The sequence below is a fragment of the Dysidea avara genome, chromosome 7 (assembly GCF_963678975.1).
Source record: "Dysidea avara chromosome 7, odDysAvar1.4, whole genome shotgun sequence".
NCBI lineage: Eukaryota > Metazoa > Porifera > Demospongiae > Dictyoceratida > Dysideidae > Dysidea > Dysidea avara.
The window spans coordinates 18406404-18422215 of NC_089278.1; the positions used below are offsets into that span (position 1 = coordinate 18406404).

A 15812-nucleotide genomic window follows, 5' to 3' on the forward strand; every position below is an offset into this window, starting at 1 on the left:
TTTAATGTTGGAATGTCTGAAAAACTTCATATGGACATGGATATTTACATGCATGTTCTATTAGAGTATACCTGACTGTTCTATTAGAGTATATACCTGACTGCTCTATTAGAGTATATACCTGACTGCTCTATTAGAGTATATCGATCTTTTTAACAAGTTTTGAAGAGGGCTCATGTTACCTCTGTAAATCCTTCCCTGAGAGATGAATGTAAGTTTTATCAACTCACTCATTTTGTCCTGCGGCACTAAATGGTGTGTTAGGATCCTGCTTGCAGAAGTCTAAATTTTACAGGGGGGGGGGGTTCCTGAACCCCCCGAACCCCCCCTCCCTACGCCCCTGGCCATGGTGCTAAGAATCTTATAGCTACTTGCAAAGATTGCTGCAAAACAATCAGATTCTTCTGAAGCCTTACACTTAAAGAAGCAGCCAAGAAAATAAAGTTATGAGCAATAACATGAGGGCACTTGACAAGGGCAGATCCAGGGTTTGGCAATGGGATCTATGATTTGATTAAAAATTTTGAGTTATGACTATCACATTCTAGTTTTGCATAGCTAGCCACCCATACACCAATAGTAAAAAGTAACAGCTATGCACATTCCGTAGCTAGCTAAACTATAGGCTGTTACTATTAAACATTCCTCAGAGAGGCACAACCCTTTTTAAAAATGCCAGGATCCAACACTGTAGCTACTGTCAAGTAGTCCACTTGTGTCACATGATATAGGTGCCAATTCAGTCTGTCACTGCGGCCAAAGGTCTTGAATAGTGTAATTACCTTGCATAGGTAGCTAATCAGGCTTGCATAGCCACCAAGAGCCGTATTCTGGCATAAAGTTTAGTATTTTAATCAGAAGTATGGCTCCTCCACAAGGAGATGGGGGGCATTTGCCCCAAATGCCCCATCCCGGATCCGCCATTGAACTTAGTCCAGCCATATTCAGTGGACTGGACTGCATGTTGTTGATTTTTGCACATTCTATGTTTGGATGCATTGAGGGGAGCCTGTATATAGCACTTTTAAACACTGAATACAAGCAGAACTGTAAGTTTGGTTAGCTACTGCTTGTTATGATGCTATACTACTCCTTCGTAATGCTGCAGCAAATGAGGCAGTGATAGTTCAACTTGCCAGCTGATATTCTTCATACCCTTAGAGCAAGCTAGTCTCTATTTTAGTGCAAGGGATTATTGATTAGAGATTTTCAGCATAGGCACTTATAATCTCTAATTGATAAGTCCCTGCACTCACCTGAGTTGAAATATAGGTCTGGTCTTGCAAGATTAGCTTCCTACTCTAGGGACATCTCAAAGGATACGGTCAAATGGCAAGTTGATTGTTAACGCTATCATGTTCCCTGCAGCATTAATATACACCAGTATTGAATTTATTAAGACACTTTTTGTATATTCTACTGCTGGTATTTTGGTTTGCAGGTTCATGCACTAGAGGTCCTTAACTACAGAGCAAGACTTAATATATTCAACCACAGAATGTACAAAAAAACAAAAACATGTCAGTCAGTCCAGTAGTTCATTTCACTAAATAGTGATGACCCACAGAAAATTACAGATTTACAATTATTACACTAATTAACAGGCCTGTTGTATGCTACATGGAAGCTGGAACACTGGCAATAACACTCACCTGGACTAATGTTAACACATGCAAGTGAACAACCACGCTGCCATGTTAGTGTGTACATACTGGGTTTCAAGTTATAAATAAAGCATCACCTTGCTCGTGCTATACAAATAATAAAACACTCATGCAGTGCTTGGCCTCAATGCTAATGAAGTACTCAGTTTTGCCTCATGCTTTACTAGCATTTCCACTGGGTACCTTGTCCTTTATTATCCGTATAGCACTCATGGCAATGCTTTAACATTTAATGTAAAGTTCCAGCTGCAAATAACTCCATTTCAGCATACACTGAAGCATACTTGCTTTTGCATACTTGAGTATCTGTTTAGTTATAGCATTTAATAATAGTGCCAAAATCAAACTATACAAATGATCAATGTAATAAACTAACTACATGACATGGTTAACAGTGATTAGGTAGCTATACATAAGCATGACATGAGAGGTATAGTAACATAATGAATGTTAACAATTTACTGCAATTAATGTCAAATGGTATTCAGTTTCCTGTTGAAAATACAAAGTATTATAGCAACATAAACATTATATTATGATAGTGAAGGCATCATTGTGTACATTATTATCTACAGAGAACACTGTTAGCTATGCATAAAATCAATGTGAAGTTTAGTGAACTACTATCATAGCCATGCATGCTCAAATGGGTCTCATATTATTTTAGTCTAGATTACTCTGACGTGCTACTTACAACCATGTTCTTTAATAGTAATTGTTCAGTACTAAAAATAATTAATTCTACCAAATTCTTGTAGCCAAAATTACCTACACAGTAAAGCTGTGTAGCCCACACAGTAAAGTCATGTATTGTCAAGTCAATAAAATTTATTACCAAGCCATTTGATTGTTAAGTGATGAATGATTTCATGTACGCAATGATGAATATCAAATTCACTTGTAGAAATCTGTACCAAGGGGATATATAAATTTCTTGCCTGTATTTCCACTCTTCTAGTTGTTGTCTATAAACACTGTTTCTTTTTCATCACAAGGCTCTTTCATTGTTGATCCCTTTTTCATTTGGTGCTATATTCATAAACAATATTTTCACTATAAATTCACCATTATGTGAATAATTCAAGTGATATCACCTTCTCCACATAACCAATGTGTTTGTCTTGTTTTGATATGAACACATCATCAGCTGCACAGACATAATAATTCAATTGTTTATTTGCTCACTCAGTATATATAATAAACACTACCTAGTGAACCTTCTAGCACTTCCTTTGTGCACAATAAATCACCACCACAAGTGCTGCTTCCCATAGATGTGGTTGATATGTTCTTATTATGAGAACTGTACTCACTAGTACTGCTTTGAGAAGCTATAGGAAAATAATTTCATTAATGCATTGCTTGAAGTTAAACTATTCAACAGTACAGTGGTAATGAATATTGATGACACTGAACATACAACAAACTCTTAACAGCAGTTTCAAACTTTAAAAAAAAGATGTCCATTATGCAAAATACAAACATATGTCAAGAAAAGTTATAACAGATAGGGTAGTAGCATATTAATCAAATAGGTTGCAATCGCTGATCAAGATTTCTCAAGTTGTGTGCTCTCATGTAATGATGGATTGGATAACTGAATAACTATGTATAATCCAAATGTATTGTACGTTACTTTGTACTCTACATATTGTGCAGCTCACACTACTCCAATATGTCATTAATGGAAAGTACTTTGAATTGGTGCACAAAGCACAAAAGCATTAGAAACACACATGTACCATTTTCACACCTCACTTCAAAGGAAAGAAAAATGCCATATAGTATTGCTATCAGTACTTAAGAATGCACTGCCGAGAAACAGAGCCTCCTAGGAGGGAGTGTATTTTGATACTAGTCATCACTAAAATTTCTTTGGAGGAAACTTTGCTATCTCACATTTTATGATATCAATTGTGGATTTTGTAAATAATGTAAAAGTTAAACTATAGACTTGGAAATGAAGGTAAATCATGTTTTATCAAATGAAGAATATAATAGGTTAGTTTATATTGCTATTTTGTTTAATAGTAGACATCTGTTGTGATAACTTGGATAACGCATAGTGTGGCACTTAATGGATTGAACAATTATCCATAGTTATTACAGTAAGTACTTTGGTGCACTTAAAAATCATCACGACTTGCCTTTTGATGTTCTGTGCATATTTGCTACACTGTACAATTGAAGAGTCTGTGTGTTTATGTTGCTATGTGTACATGTAAATCCTCAATAATGCTATGTCCATCATTAACTATGATCAAAATTCAATTATAAACACACTCGTGATTCATGCCTTCAGTTTCCCACAGTAACCAACGTGTCTGCAGTTTCCCACAGTAACCAAAGTGGAACATATTAGTTATACCACAGGCATTTGTCCTTTGCTTGATATATACACACTATCATTTGGGTCTGCAACATAGGGCTTGTGCATATATATCAGGCAAAGAATTGGTGTCTGTGTGGTATAACTAGTACATAACTTATTGAGCAATGCATCTAGTTGTATATCAAGATATAATTTTGCTTCCACTTATATACTTGTAGGTACAATTTATCAGTTCTTACACGATTACTAGGCATATGACAAAAATATATGCACTCGGTGTTCGTGCATAAGTGTGTTATAACTACACACCTCTTTCCTTCAATGTGCTTCCTACAGTACTTGTACTTCCATGTCCCTACATATATACATTTTATATGCATTTGTGATTAATGTGATTTCACTAATACACTAATATACTTACTGAACGCATTCTACTGTAAACATTGTATACTTGGCTTGGCCTCCAAAAATTGTAACATTCTCTAAGTTCTCTAATAACCTAAATACCACATTATTTATTCATCAGATATAAGCTATGATACAATTCATTATCACCTGTTTGTTTCTGAGAACATGGAATATGAATATGAAGAATCCCTAAAAGATAGTGTTATGGTAGTTGACAGTAGCTTGGTAAATATACACTGTCGTTACTTGAAATGAATTCAGAATTGCAAATATCCAAGCAAATACTACAGTATCTTCATTCACAGCAAAGATACCAATTATCCAGGTTATTCCAAGTAGTGGCAAGAGAAACAGTGTAGCTTTCAACATGTGTCTAAACATATAAATAAGGATAGCTATCAAAACCATTACACAAGCTAATGGTTACTTTGCTGCATTGGTATTTTCATTGGGTGTGTTTTGCTGGCTTGCACACAAAACCTTCAATGTAATTCCCAGAAAAATGCAGTTTATCTGCAAAAGTATTCTAAGTGATGTCATTATTTGACATATGATAGCATACCAAGATTATAGTCACAATGGGTGCAATGAATGCTGCAATTGCTCCGTCATCCGACTTAATCCAGCAACTATAAAAACATGTATGTTTCATCTATATACTAATAGTTCACACTCACTAATCATCAGTCCCATAGTGTCTGTGAACTATTCCAGCTGATATTGCAACTATTGGAATTGCTGGACCTAAAGAAATATGTATGGTATAGGTAAATGTTAAATAACGATATGAAACAGGAAAGCAAATTACTGAACTAAGGGTGTACTTATATGGGCAAATAATAAGTATACAACAGTATAGGTTACCGTATTTGCAAAAAAGTACCCTTTTTACACACAAAATTCAACCCATAATTTGAACTTTGAAACTTAATAATTTTTCTATCACTACATACATACATTGTGATATAAAGAGAAATCTTATTAATTTAAGGAGTCAGCTGTTATAAGATTTTGCATCATAGCAGGTAAATGTGTACATTTTCATAAATCCAGTCACATTATTTTAATTTAATTTATTCTTATTGGTACATTGTCCTTGCTTTTTATGCAGTGAAAACGTCTTCATGACTTCCAATTATAAACTAACATTTTAACATACAACTGTAGACAAGTCCATGCTGCTATGTAATTCAATGATCTGAAAACCAATGCAGAATTGATAGCATGTATTATAAGAGTAGCTACTTGTGATACCACATTGTATATTCAAAAATTTACTAAGTACATAACCACAATTTAATTGGGTTGGATAAAATTGCATTTGTTCCTGCATGTGCATTACATCCTTACATTGGTTGGGCCATGAAGACTGCAATGTTATGCTAAGTAAAGAATGGATTTCAGTATCACATGAATATTAATTTTCTTCAATAATTTCATTGGCAATAATTAAATATTAGAGCCACATATACAAAAAGTCCTGAAATCTAAAGAAGAACAAGCTAATAGCCTCCTGTCAATGATACCATCACTACTAGCCTGTGTTAGTTGCCACCTTTATTTATTTATTAAGGCTTTGCAGCACAAGTGCTGAAGGTCTGCAGGACACCTGGTCCTATAGCCTGCTTAAAGTTGGTACATAAAGCGTGTTTGAAATGGTGGAGAAAGGAACATGACTTGACCTTGGCAGTCTCAAACCTGAAGCCATCCGATTAATGCTCAAACGCTTACAGGAGTTTACCAGGCGGTCAGAATGTTTTCTCTTTGTTATTTTCATGTATATGTTATCTAATCAAAAACAGCCAAGCTGTAAAAAAAGGTGCAGCCCCTAAAAGGCCATGGTGAAAAAAGATGTGAAATCCAAGGTGGCAGCCAAGAAATGGCTGTGATGGTAGGTTAATGGTAAAATTTTTAATAACGACAATTCATGTGAATTTGTGTTTTCACATCTTTTTTCACCATGGCCTTTTAGGGGCCGCACCTTTTTTTTACAGCTTGGCTGTTTTTGATTAGATATCACTTCTTTTTGTATTTGTATACCCCAAAGCCAGCCTATGGCCAGCTTTGGGGCTTTTTTAACCTATCCTTTTTCTTTACCACAGGAAGAATAAAACGACAAAGCAGATTTTTAATACTTCATGCCTAATCCATGTCTTAATGGCGGAAACTGTGTAAATATCACTGGTGGCTACATGTGTGATTGTGTAGTAGGATTTACCGGTGTTAACTGTACTACAGATATTGATGATTGTGATCCTGATCCTTGTGATAATAATGGAACTTGTATTGATGAAGTCAATGGCTACACGTGCAATTGTAGAGCAGGATTTACTGCATCAGCAATTTCTAGCTCAATTTTAGTTGTGATTTGATTGTTGCTAATATCAAGAGACAGCAAAGATGATATATATCTCAATGTATTGGCAATTTTCTTAATTCCTAATTCCCTTCTTGTATGTTACAATTGTTCAAAAGCAAATGTTGGAGAGATGGATTGCTTTTGATAGCAGATGCAATTGCAACAGTAGCTTCAACAGCTATTTCATTGCAAGAAATATCCAAGTGCTTTAACATTGATAGTTTCATTACACTTGAAGTAATCTTCATAAGGCGAAGTCCAGATAACTTACAGTTTGATAGAATCAAATGTTGTAATATTACATTGCTCTCAGTAACATCTGATATAGCATTGACCATTCGCAGTGCTGCTTAGATCTAAATGCCTTAAACAACCAAATAGTTTTAGGGGTGGCACAATTTTGCTAAATGACTGTAGTTCAAACACACAATGACTCAATAATAAATGTGTTATGATCTTGTTGCTATGAAATACTTTATCCAGTTCAACGACAGCCATTTTGACTATAAAACTATAACTAACATCAAAATAAGACAAACACATTTTATTTTGTAAGGTTTTGAAAACTTCAACAAGGCTAGCAGCATTGATTTGGCAATGAGATATGTTGAGATACCTCAGTTTTACATTTGCTCTAATTACTTGCACTAAAGTGTCTGCATTTACAATTGTATTCTCACTGATCTTTAGGTGACAGTATTTGATTCAATATTGACATACTGTAGTATGCTTGTCTTGATAAACCCATTCAAAATTTGAAGAAATCCAGACTCTGATAAGTAGCAATACGATAAATCAATGTATTCTAACTGTGAGTGATCAACAGTTGATGCTATGATACCTTCTGTAGAAGGTGTGATGGTGTTTGAGCTCAAATTCAGGCATTTCAATGCAGATTTTTGTCTAGCAGCTGAAAGTATAATTGAACTTGTATCTGGTCTTAAGCAGTTGTGAAGGTGCAACTCCCTTATTGCATGATTACAATAAATGACATCTCCAATCTTTGTGGCTGCCTGTTGTGTGATGCAGTTGTTGCCGAGGTTAAGGTACTCTAAAGAATTGATTTTTCCCAATGCATCAACTATTGCTACAACCGCATGATCTCGTAAACTGCAATCATTTAAATTTAAATGTTCCAACATGTTATTGCTGATAATTGAAGCTATTTCACCAGCAGATATATTATTGTCTATTGTATTAAAACTCATATCCAAATACTATACAACATTGGAATACCTTGACATATCAAATTGTAGTTTAGAAGAAACTAGACTGTTATCTTTACTTGCTTTAGTTCAAAATATGATTTTCTTGCAACATTTATGCTTAAATTCAACTAAGATTACTACACAATTGGCAGAGGCAGTAGCAGGAATTCTTTGTAATAGTTATAAATATATGAACTATCTCAGTTTGCAAAAATGTGAATTGTCAGCATCCCATATAAAAATTATTGCTAAAGCACTTAAAAAGTGTCAAGTCTTGCTGAACTCACTACAAGGTGATTTGTTTGTAGCTGATCTCTCTACAGGGTGATTTGTTTGTAGCTGAACTCTCTACAGGGTGATTTGCTTGTAACTGAATTCCTATACTGTGTCTAGTTTCTAGCTGATCTCTCTACAGGGTGATTTGTTTGTAGCTGAACTCTCTACACGGTGATTTGTTTCTAGCTGATATCTCTGCAGGATGGTTTCTTTGTCACTGAACTCTCTACAAGGTGAGTTGTTTCTAGCTGATCTCTCTACAGGGTGATTTGTTTCTAGCTGATCTCTCTACAGGATGGTTTCTTTGTCACTGAACTCCCTAGCTGATCTCTCTACAAGGTGACTTCCTCCAGCTGATCTCTCTACAGGTTGATTTGTTTGTAGCTGAACTCTCCACAGGGTGATTTGTTTGCAGCTGAACTCTCTACAGGGTGATTTGTTTGTAGCTGAACTCTCTACACGGTGATTTGTTTCTAGCTGATATCTCTGCAGGATGGTTTCTTTGTCACTAAACTCTCTACAAGGTAACTTGTTTCTAGCTGATCTCTCTACAAGGTGATTTCCTCTACCTGATCTCTCTACACTGAGGGTGACTTGCATCTAGCTGAACTATCTACAGGATGATCTGTTTGTAGCTGAAATCTCTACAGGGTGACTTGATTCTAGCTGATCTCTCTATAGGGTAACTTGTTTCTAGCTGAACTCTCTACAGAGAGGGTTCTTTGTAGCTGAACTCTCTACAAGGTGCATGACTTCTTCTAGTTGATCTCTCTATAGGGTGACCTTATATCTCTGTAGGGTGACTTTTATCTAGCTGAACTCTCTACAGGGTGATTTGTTTGTAGCCGAACTCTCTACAGGGTAATTTATTTGCAGCTGAACTCTATGTAGGGTGATTTGTTTGTAGCTGAACTCTCGACAGGATGGTTTCTTTGTAGCTGAACTCTCTACAAGGTGACTTGCTTCTAGCTGATCTCTCTAGACGGTGACTTCTTCTAGCTGATCTCTCTATAGGGTGACTTGTATAGCTGAACTCTCTACAGGGTGATCTGTTCATAGCTGAACTCTCTACAGGGTGATTTGTTTGTAGCTGAAATCTCTTGTTTCAAACTGATCTCACTGTAGGGTAACTTGTTTGTAGCTGAACTCTCTACAGGATGGTTTCTTTGTAACTGAACTCTTTACAGAGTGATTTTTTTTTGTAACTGAACTCTATATACGTAGGGTGATTTGCTTGTACCTGAACTTTCTACAGGATGATTTGTTTATAGCTGAATGCTATGCAGGGTGATTTGTGTGTAGTTGATCTCTCTACAGGGTTTCTTTGCAGTTAAAATCTCTACAGGGTGACTTCTTCTAGCTGAGCTCTCTCTTGTTTCTAGCTGATCTCTCTACAGAGTAACTTGTTTGTATAGCTGAACTCTTTACAGGGTGGTTTTTGGTTGCTAAACTCTCTACATGGTGACTTGTTCGTAGCAAAATTCTCTACAGAGTGACTTGTATGTAGTTGAATTCTCTACAGAGTGACTTACTTGTAGCTGAACATTGTATAAACTATAAAGTGACTTGTCTGTAACTGAAATCTCTACAGGGTTACTTGTTTGCAGCTGATCTCTATAGGGTAACCTGTTTGTATAGATGAACTCTAGTTACTTTGTACCTGAACTCTCTCCACAGTGACTTGTTTGTAGCTGAATTCTCTAGAGAGTGTAGCCGAACTCTCTACAGGGTGCATGACTTGTTTATAGCTGAACTCTCTTCAGTGTGACTTGTAATGTTCTAAATCACTACAGCAATATATTTGTAGCTGAACTCTCTATAGGGTGACTTGCTTCTTGCTGAACTGTCTATAAGATTAACTGTTTGCAGCTGAATTTCCTACAGAATAACTTGTAATGTAATAGAATTCTATAATGGAGTAAATAAATTAGCTGAATGCTCTATTAGGGTGACTGTTCTATTAGAGTATCTCGATCTCGCATTTGCTACACGGAGTTGGCTTTCGAATCATAACTCAGTGGTTTGTATTCCGATTCTTCTGTACTACTGCAAAGACTTTCTATGAAGATTATTCCAGCTACATACTGATTTTCAGCTCGTTGCTCTAAGCGGTTTGCCTGGTAGACACGAAAACTAATAAGTTTTTATTCATAAAAATCGATCGCGTAATTGTGACACAGGTTGGGTTTTGTGTCATATCGCCATGGTCTTTATCTCGATTCTTTTCAAACCACCAAAAGGCACTCCTATGATGGTTACTCCATCTACATAGCAATTTTCAACTCATTCCATGAAGCGGTTTACCCTGTAGGCGTGACAACAAATCGATCTTGTTTTACGCCAATAATCGGTCAATAACTCCTGAACCATTCATCGGATTGCACCAAATTTGACGTTAGGATTCGCCTTTGGACTCCCTTTCTGTGTGCCAAATTTCAAGGCGATCGGAGTACGCATTTGTGTTTTATAGCAATTTTTGCAAGTGTGCGAAAACACGGAGAGAGAAAAAAAAGCGAAACTTTGGCAGCTCGTATCTCGGAAATGGCTGGAGCGATTTCCTTCAAATTTGGTATGTAGACTCCCCTGGCTGGCGGGCAACTCTGTAGCAAATTTGGTTCCAATTGGATAAGGGATCACCGAGATACAAAGGTGTGAAAATGACGTTTTCTTTCTTCCTGTCAATATACCCACGGTGTGGCGCGCCGGCTTCTTGGGCCGCACGACACACTATCGTGTGTCTTGATCCATAGGAACTCTAGAGAGTGACTTATTATTTCAAAGCACCGCATGTGGAATCAAATGGATGTTAGTTTATTTATTAAGGCTTTACAGCACAAGTGCTGAAGGTCTGTAGGACACCTAGCTGGTCCTACAGCCTGTTTAGGGGTAACATCTTTCACTATATGGTTGTTAAACTACATCCACTATTTTATTACAAACATATAAGTGTATAATAACACTTACCCCAGCCTAAGATAATGAAGAAACGTCGACGATTCAGTTTATTACCAAAAACAGTCACCAACAACATGTAAAGCATCACTCCTTCACATAACATCCAACAAAATGCAGATGTGAAGAAATATTGTAGAAGTACTACCACTAGTACACAGGTAGCCTAGAATGAGGTTAACAAAATTAAAGTCATGTAACAATTCATATGAATGAATGAATGAATGAAAGGTCAATTTCAATATGCATAACTAAAGGTGATTGGACAAATTTAAATAATTTACATGAACATTATTTTCACAGTTATCAAATGGTTTTTAAAATGCATGACTACTGTTACATTAGCTACTCTGGGAAAAATTTGAGCATGGTGCATCTACAAAACTTTTCTAGTGCTTCTGGCCTAACAATTATATTGGTATGTGCATGTAGGCTATATTACCATTTTCCCTCAAGGTAAGATACAATGCATTATCCATATTGTACTTTGCATGGGAGGATCAAAGCACTGATGCAAAGTGTATTTTCCATACAGTACCATTTATTGGCAAATACTGTATACAGTACAGAACGTTTGGATAAATGTGAGTGACACTGCAAATCAGTAAAACTACCCAACTAATCATACCTGCTTGTTCTATGAGACTGGATAGTCTGATCACCGAAAGGTTTGGATACTCAGAGATGAGTGCTCCGGGAAAGATGACCAAGAAGTACAATATAACACTTAAAGCACCACCTATGCCTGTGTGTATGAAAAATACAGCATGAGGGGTGTGTTGAGAGGTCGCTAATACATGCAGTCAAGAGGCCAAGGCAAAGCTTAGCCTCTTGACACACACCCTCATGCTGTATTTTCCACACACGTGGTGGTACTTTAACTGACATATTAAATTTATAAGTGAACTAAAACTGTACACTTATTCACCGTGCTACAAGATGTAATAAAGCTTGTCTATTCCAGTCACTAATAGATCAACTTTGCCTGACATTATTAAGCAGGTAAATGGCTGCATTGTTGCAGGCAATATCCGTTTGTCATGTTTCTTACTCACCAATTTGTGCACTTTCATACTCAAAATAAGGTGCTCATCATCCTGGTACTTATTATCATGTGCTTCTATGTACTTTTGTTCATCCTCTACAGTGCGCTGAAGGCTATGGTGTAGAGAAAACTTTACATCCCAAGCCATAGCACAAACTGTATATGTGGTAAAATTCTGACTAGCATTTGGGAGGTCAAGGGTTCAAAATCCAGCTGGTGGCACAATGGTTTTTTCCTAACCATATACCATTCTGTCCACACTTTTAAAACTCTTCTTGTGGCTCACAGTAACTCGGCATCTAAAGCACATATCATTGTGCAACTTCAATGAAATTAACCCACCCATCATCTGGCAAATTGATTGATGGCTGCTTTTGTTTGTCCTTTACACACCAACCTGTACTTTCAAGATAGTAACCAATCCAGATTAAATCCCTACTTAGGTAATAACTTTTTTTGCTTATTGAACTTATTGGTGCACCTTTCATTTTCTGTGTGTCTATCTGTTTCATGCAATTTTTTTATCCACTAACTGTTCCTCACAGCTCTGGCACATAAACTGTCTTACATCATAGGCATTCCTATAATGTTTTTGTGGGAAAGGCATGCTAGGGCAGGCAAATATTTATCCACTTGCTTACTTGTCCTGTGCATTGTTCACATAAATGATGCTAGTTTAAATACTCACATTCCAATGTTGTGTAACTATACGTACACAGAGGAATTAACATGGTTACTACAAGCAACTGAAAGTGCATAGCACACAAAATAGGGCAATTCCCAAACCTTTGCTTACCACACAGTAACTATCGCAAATTGTGTTGGCTTTAAATACATAATGTACTAATTCACTCTTTTCTGTTGTTAGTAGAGGGTAAATATCTTGTAGAAACTGAGTGTACATGTGATAGTACAGGTACGTACTACTAGCACCACATAATTCAATCCAATTAACCACACATGTTCATAACATTTCCCTATAATATTATGTAAGGCACCATGCATACTACATACACGGTAATAGGACACTAATATTTAATGCTTAGTTCCAAATACACTAATCGATGTCACTTGTGGAAATTTTGTTAATGTAGAATCTAAAGTTGTCCTGCGCATAGGGCAGGTACCAATACAACACATACTGTAATAGAGCAGTCAACTACTCTAATAGAATGGTCAACAGAAAAGTATTGCAACAGTCTAAGACTAACTCTCCTATCTAATAGAACAAGATTTCTACTGCTTCAATTTCTAAACATTATAAAAGTTCAAAAAATGTTATAATCTCACATGCATCAGTAGCCTAAACAGTGTAAAAGGAGCAACTTTAACAATGAAACTTAACACAATGATGCTCAAAGCATGCAGCTAGTATACAATACACATGTTATAGTTAAAGCACCTCTGCGCATGTGTACAGAAAATACAGCACGAGGGGGTATGTTGAGAGACTGATACAGCACGATGCAAAGCTGAGTGCTGTATTTGCCTCGAGACACCCCCAAGTGCTGTATGTTTCATACACACAAGCATAGGCGGTGCTTAAAATGTTATATTGTACTCCCTGATCGTCTCACTCAGAGCGATTTTCTATAGTTCTCAAACTGCTGAGATTTTTGGTGATCAGATATCAGTAAGTGTTTATATAATCTATTTCTAGTCGTAGAACGGACTAATAGGATTAGTGTGGCTAGTTTTAATGATTTACAATGTCACACATATGATCAATCATGGTGTCTTAGTGGAGTCGTGTTAAAATAGCTTCGTGATCAGACGATCAGTAAGTATTTATACAATCTATTTCTAGCCGTAAAATGAACTGGTAGGATTAGTTTGGCTAGTTTTAATGATTTACAGTGTCACACCAGTGAGTTGTTTTTGTAACATTCCGTAAATAAATTCTCTGCATAACTGTACTGTATTTGCCCAAGTGTGCTGGGCATTTGGATTCAGTGGAATGGAATGGTGGACTGGAATGTTACTTAGGTAATTTCAATTAGTGGTCACCTTTTTATAAGGCCACCTTCTAACAAAGACCACCTCTTTATAAAGACCATTTCAGTTTTACTATAATGCTTAAATTGCTGTTATGTTGTTGTTTTAGAGTGTATCCCCATAGGATAATCTTATTGGTCACTTGTGTGCCACATGCCTAGAAAAGTGATAATCTGATTTGTAATACAGCAATATACCCAGAGGTGGAGGAAGTAGTTGATATGAGGGGGGGCTGGGCTGACCCAGACTTATCTCTGGTTTGGTAAGGTGAGACCAAAAAAAAAGAAGGTTACAACCACTGACAATAGCTTTCCACCTCACCAGCTACGCATTTATAGCTGATAAACTACATAAAAATCCTTACATAGCTCGCTACACACTCACTGCTTTATTAGAATGACTGCATCTCGATCTTTATCACGGTTTTCAGCCCCACTCCAAGAAGGGTAATTTTGGTGTGATATCATTCTGAGGTCCCCCTCAGCAGACCAAGGGGGGGCTTCAGCCCCCTAGCCCCCCTCTTTTCGCCACCTATGAATATATCCCATGCAAAAACAACTTGGCTGTACAAAAATGACATGCTCATCAAACTAAAAGTAACTGACATTGACTGGTGCAGTCTTGCTGCATTCATAAGTAACTGTAATTTAACCGCTTTTTTTCTCCTCTACAATGACTATTGGAAAGGTACCAATTTACTAGCCAATTAGATCTACAGGGACATAATTAGGAATGCAGTCAGACTGCACAAGTTAATGATAAAGGACCAATAATGTTATATAGACTATTGTAAATTTTACTTAGTTGCCAGTATATATTAACATTCATTTCTAGATATTAGCTCCTTTAGTTGCCAGTTCATGCTTTTAGTTTCGTGGACACATCTTTTTTGTATAGCCAATGTATGGGATAGCTATTACTGTATTGTATCATAAATCAAATATCACTCTGGCTTTTCTATAGACATAAGATGTGATGCACAATTCATTGATAGGACTGGACTGTCTTCTAGGGATATACACTTTAAAACAACAATTTAGACATTAAAGTAAAACAGTCTTTGTAAAGAGGTGGTTTTTGTTAGAATGCGGTCATATATAAAGAGGTGACCACTAATTGAAATTACCTAAGTACCGTTCCATTCCACCATTCCAGTCCATTCCACCATTCCAGCCCACCATTCCATTCCATTGAATCCAGACGCCCAGTGCGCTGTATTTGCGGAATTAAGTGAATAACTGTACTGTATTTGCCCAATTAACTGCATAACTGTTCTGTATGACTCATACAGTACAGTTATGCTGCTAATTACTACTGTATGGACAATACAGTATGTAGCATTGCTTTGATCCTCCCACAAAAAGTACAGTATGCAATTTTAAAGAATCTGTAGGAAAATTGTGAGATTTTAAAAGCCCAGAGTATATAGAACAAGTAACATCAAAAAGTTCTTAAAATGTGACTATATGGGAGTGGTCACCTGCACTATTTAGTATACGTGACCAGATTTTACAAAACTGATCCAAATCGCACATCAGGCAAAATCAAACTAACACCATCAGTGGATAGCTAC

The 15812-nt window shown here is 36.6% G+C and overlaps 1 protein-coding gene across 4 annotated transcripts in view; it reads right to left on the reverse strand.

Annotated features, from left to right (window-relative positions):
- Positions 1-1969: 1969 nt before the first annotated feature.
- Positions 1970-15812, reverse strand: part of LOC136259671 (uncharacterized) — a 42311-nt gene continuing 28468 nt past the window's right edge. For 2 of the 4 annotated variants that reach the window (XM_066053173.1, XM_066053172.1), the window contains 12 exons: positions 11212-11365; positions 5082-5148; positions 4967-5033; positions 4832-4917; positions 4651-4777; positions 4552-4593; positions 4418-4495; positions 4306-4351; positions 2873-2995; positions 2759-2811; positions 2603-2693; positions 1970-2156 (listed from right to left, as the gene is read on the reverse strand). In XM_066053173.1, the coding sequence (XP_065909245.1) occupies positions 2619-2693; positions 2759-2811; positions 2873-2995; positions 4306-4351; positions 4418-4495; positions 4552-4593; positions 4651-4777; positions 4832-4917; positions 4967-5033; positions 5082-5148; positions 11212-11365 (918 nt within the window). In that variant the 3' untranslated portion in view covers positions 1970-2156; positions 2603-2618. Of the gene's footprint in view, positions 2157-2602; positions 2694-2758; positions 2812-2872; positions 2996-4305; positions 4352-4417; positions 4496-4551; positions 4594-4650; positions 4778-4831; positions 4918-4966; positions 5034-5081; positions 5149-11211; positions 11366-12136; positions 12358-14623; positions 14771-15812 lie in introns of those variants that run through there. The other 2 variants (XR_010703331.1, XM_066053174.1) reach the window with 2 other exon arrangements.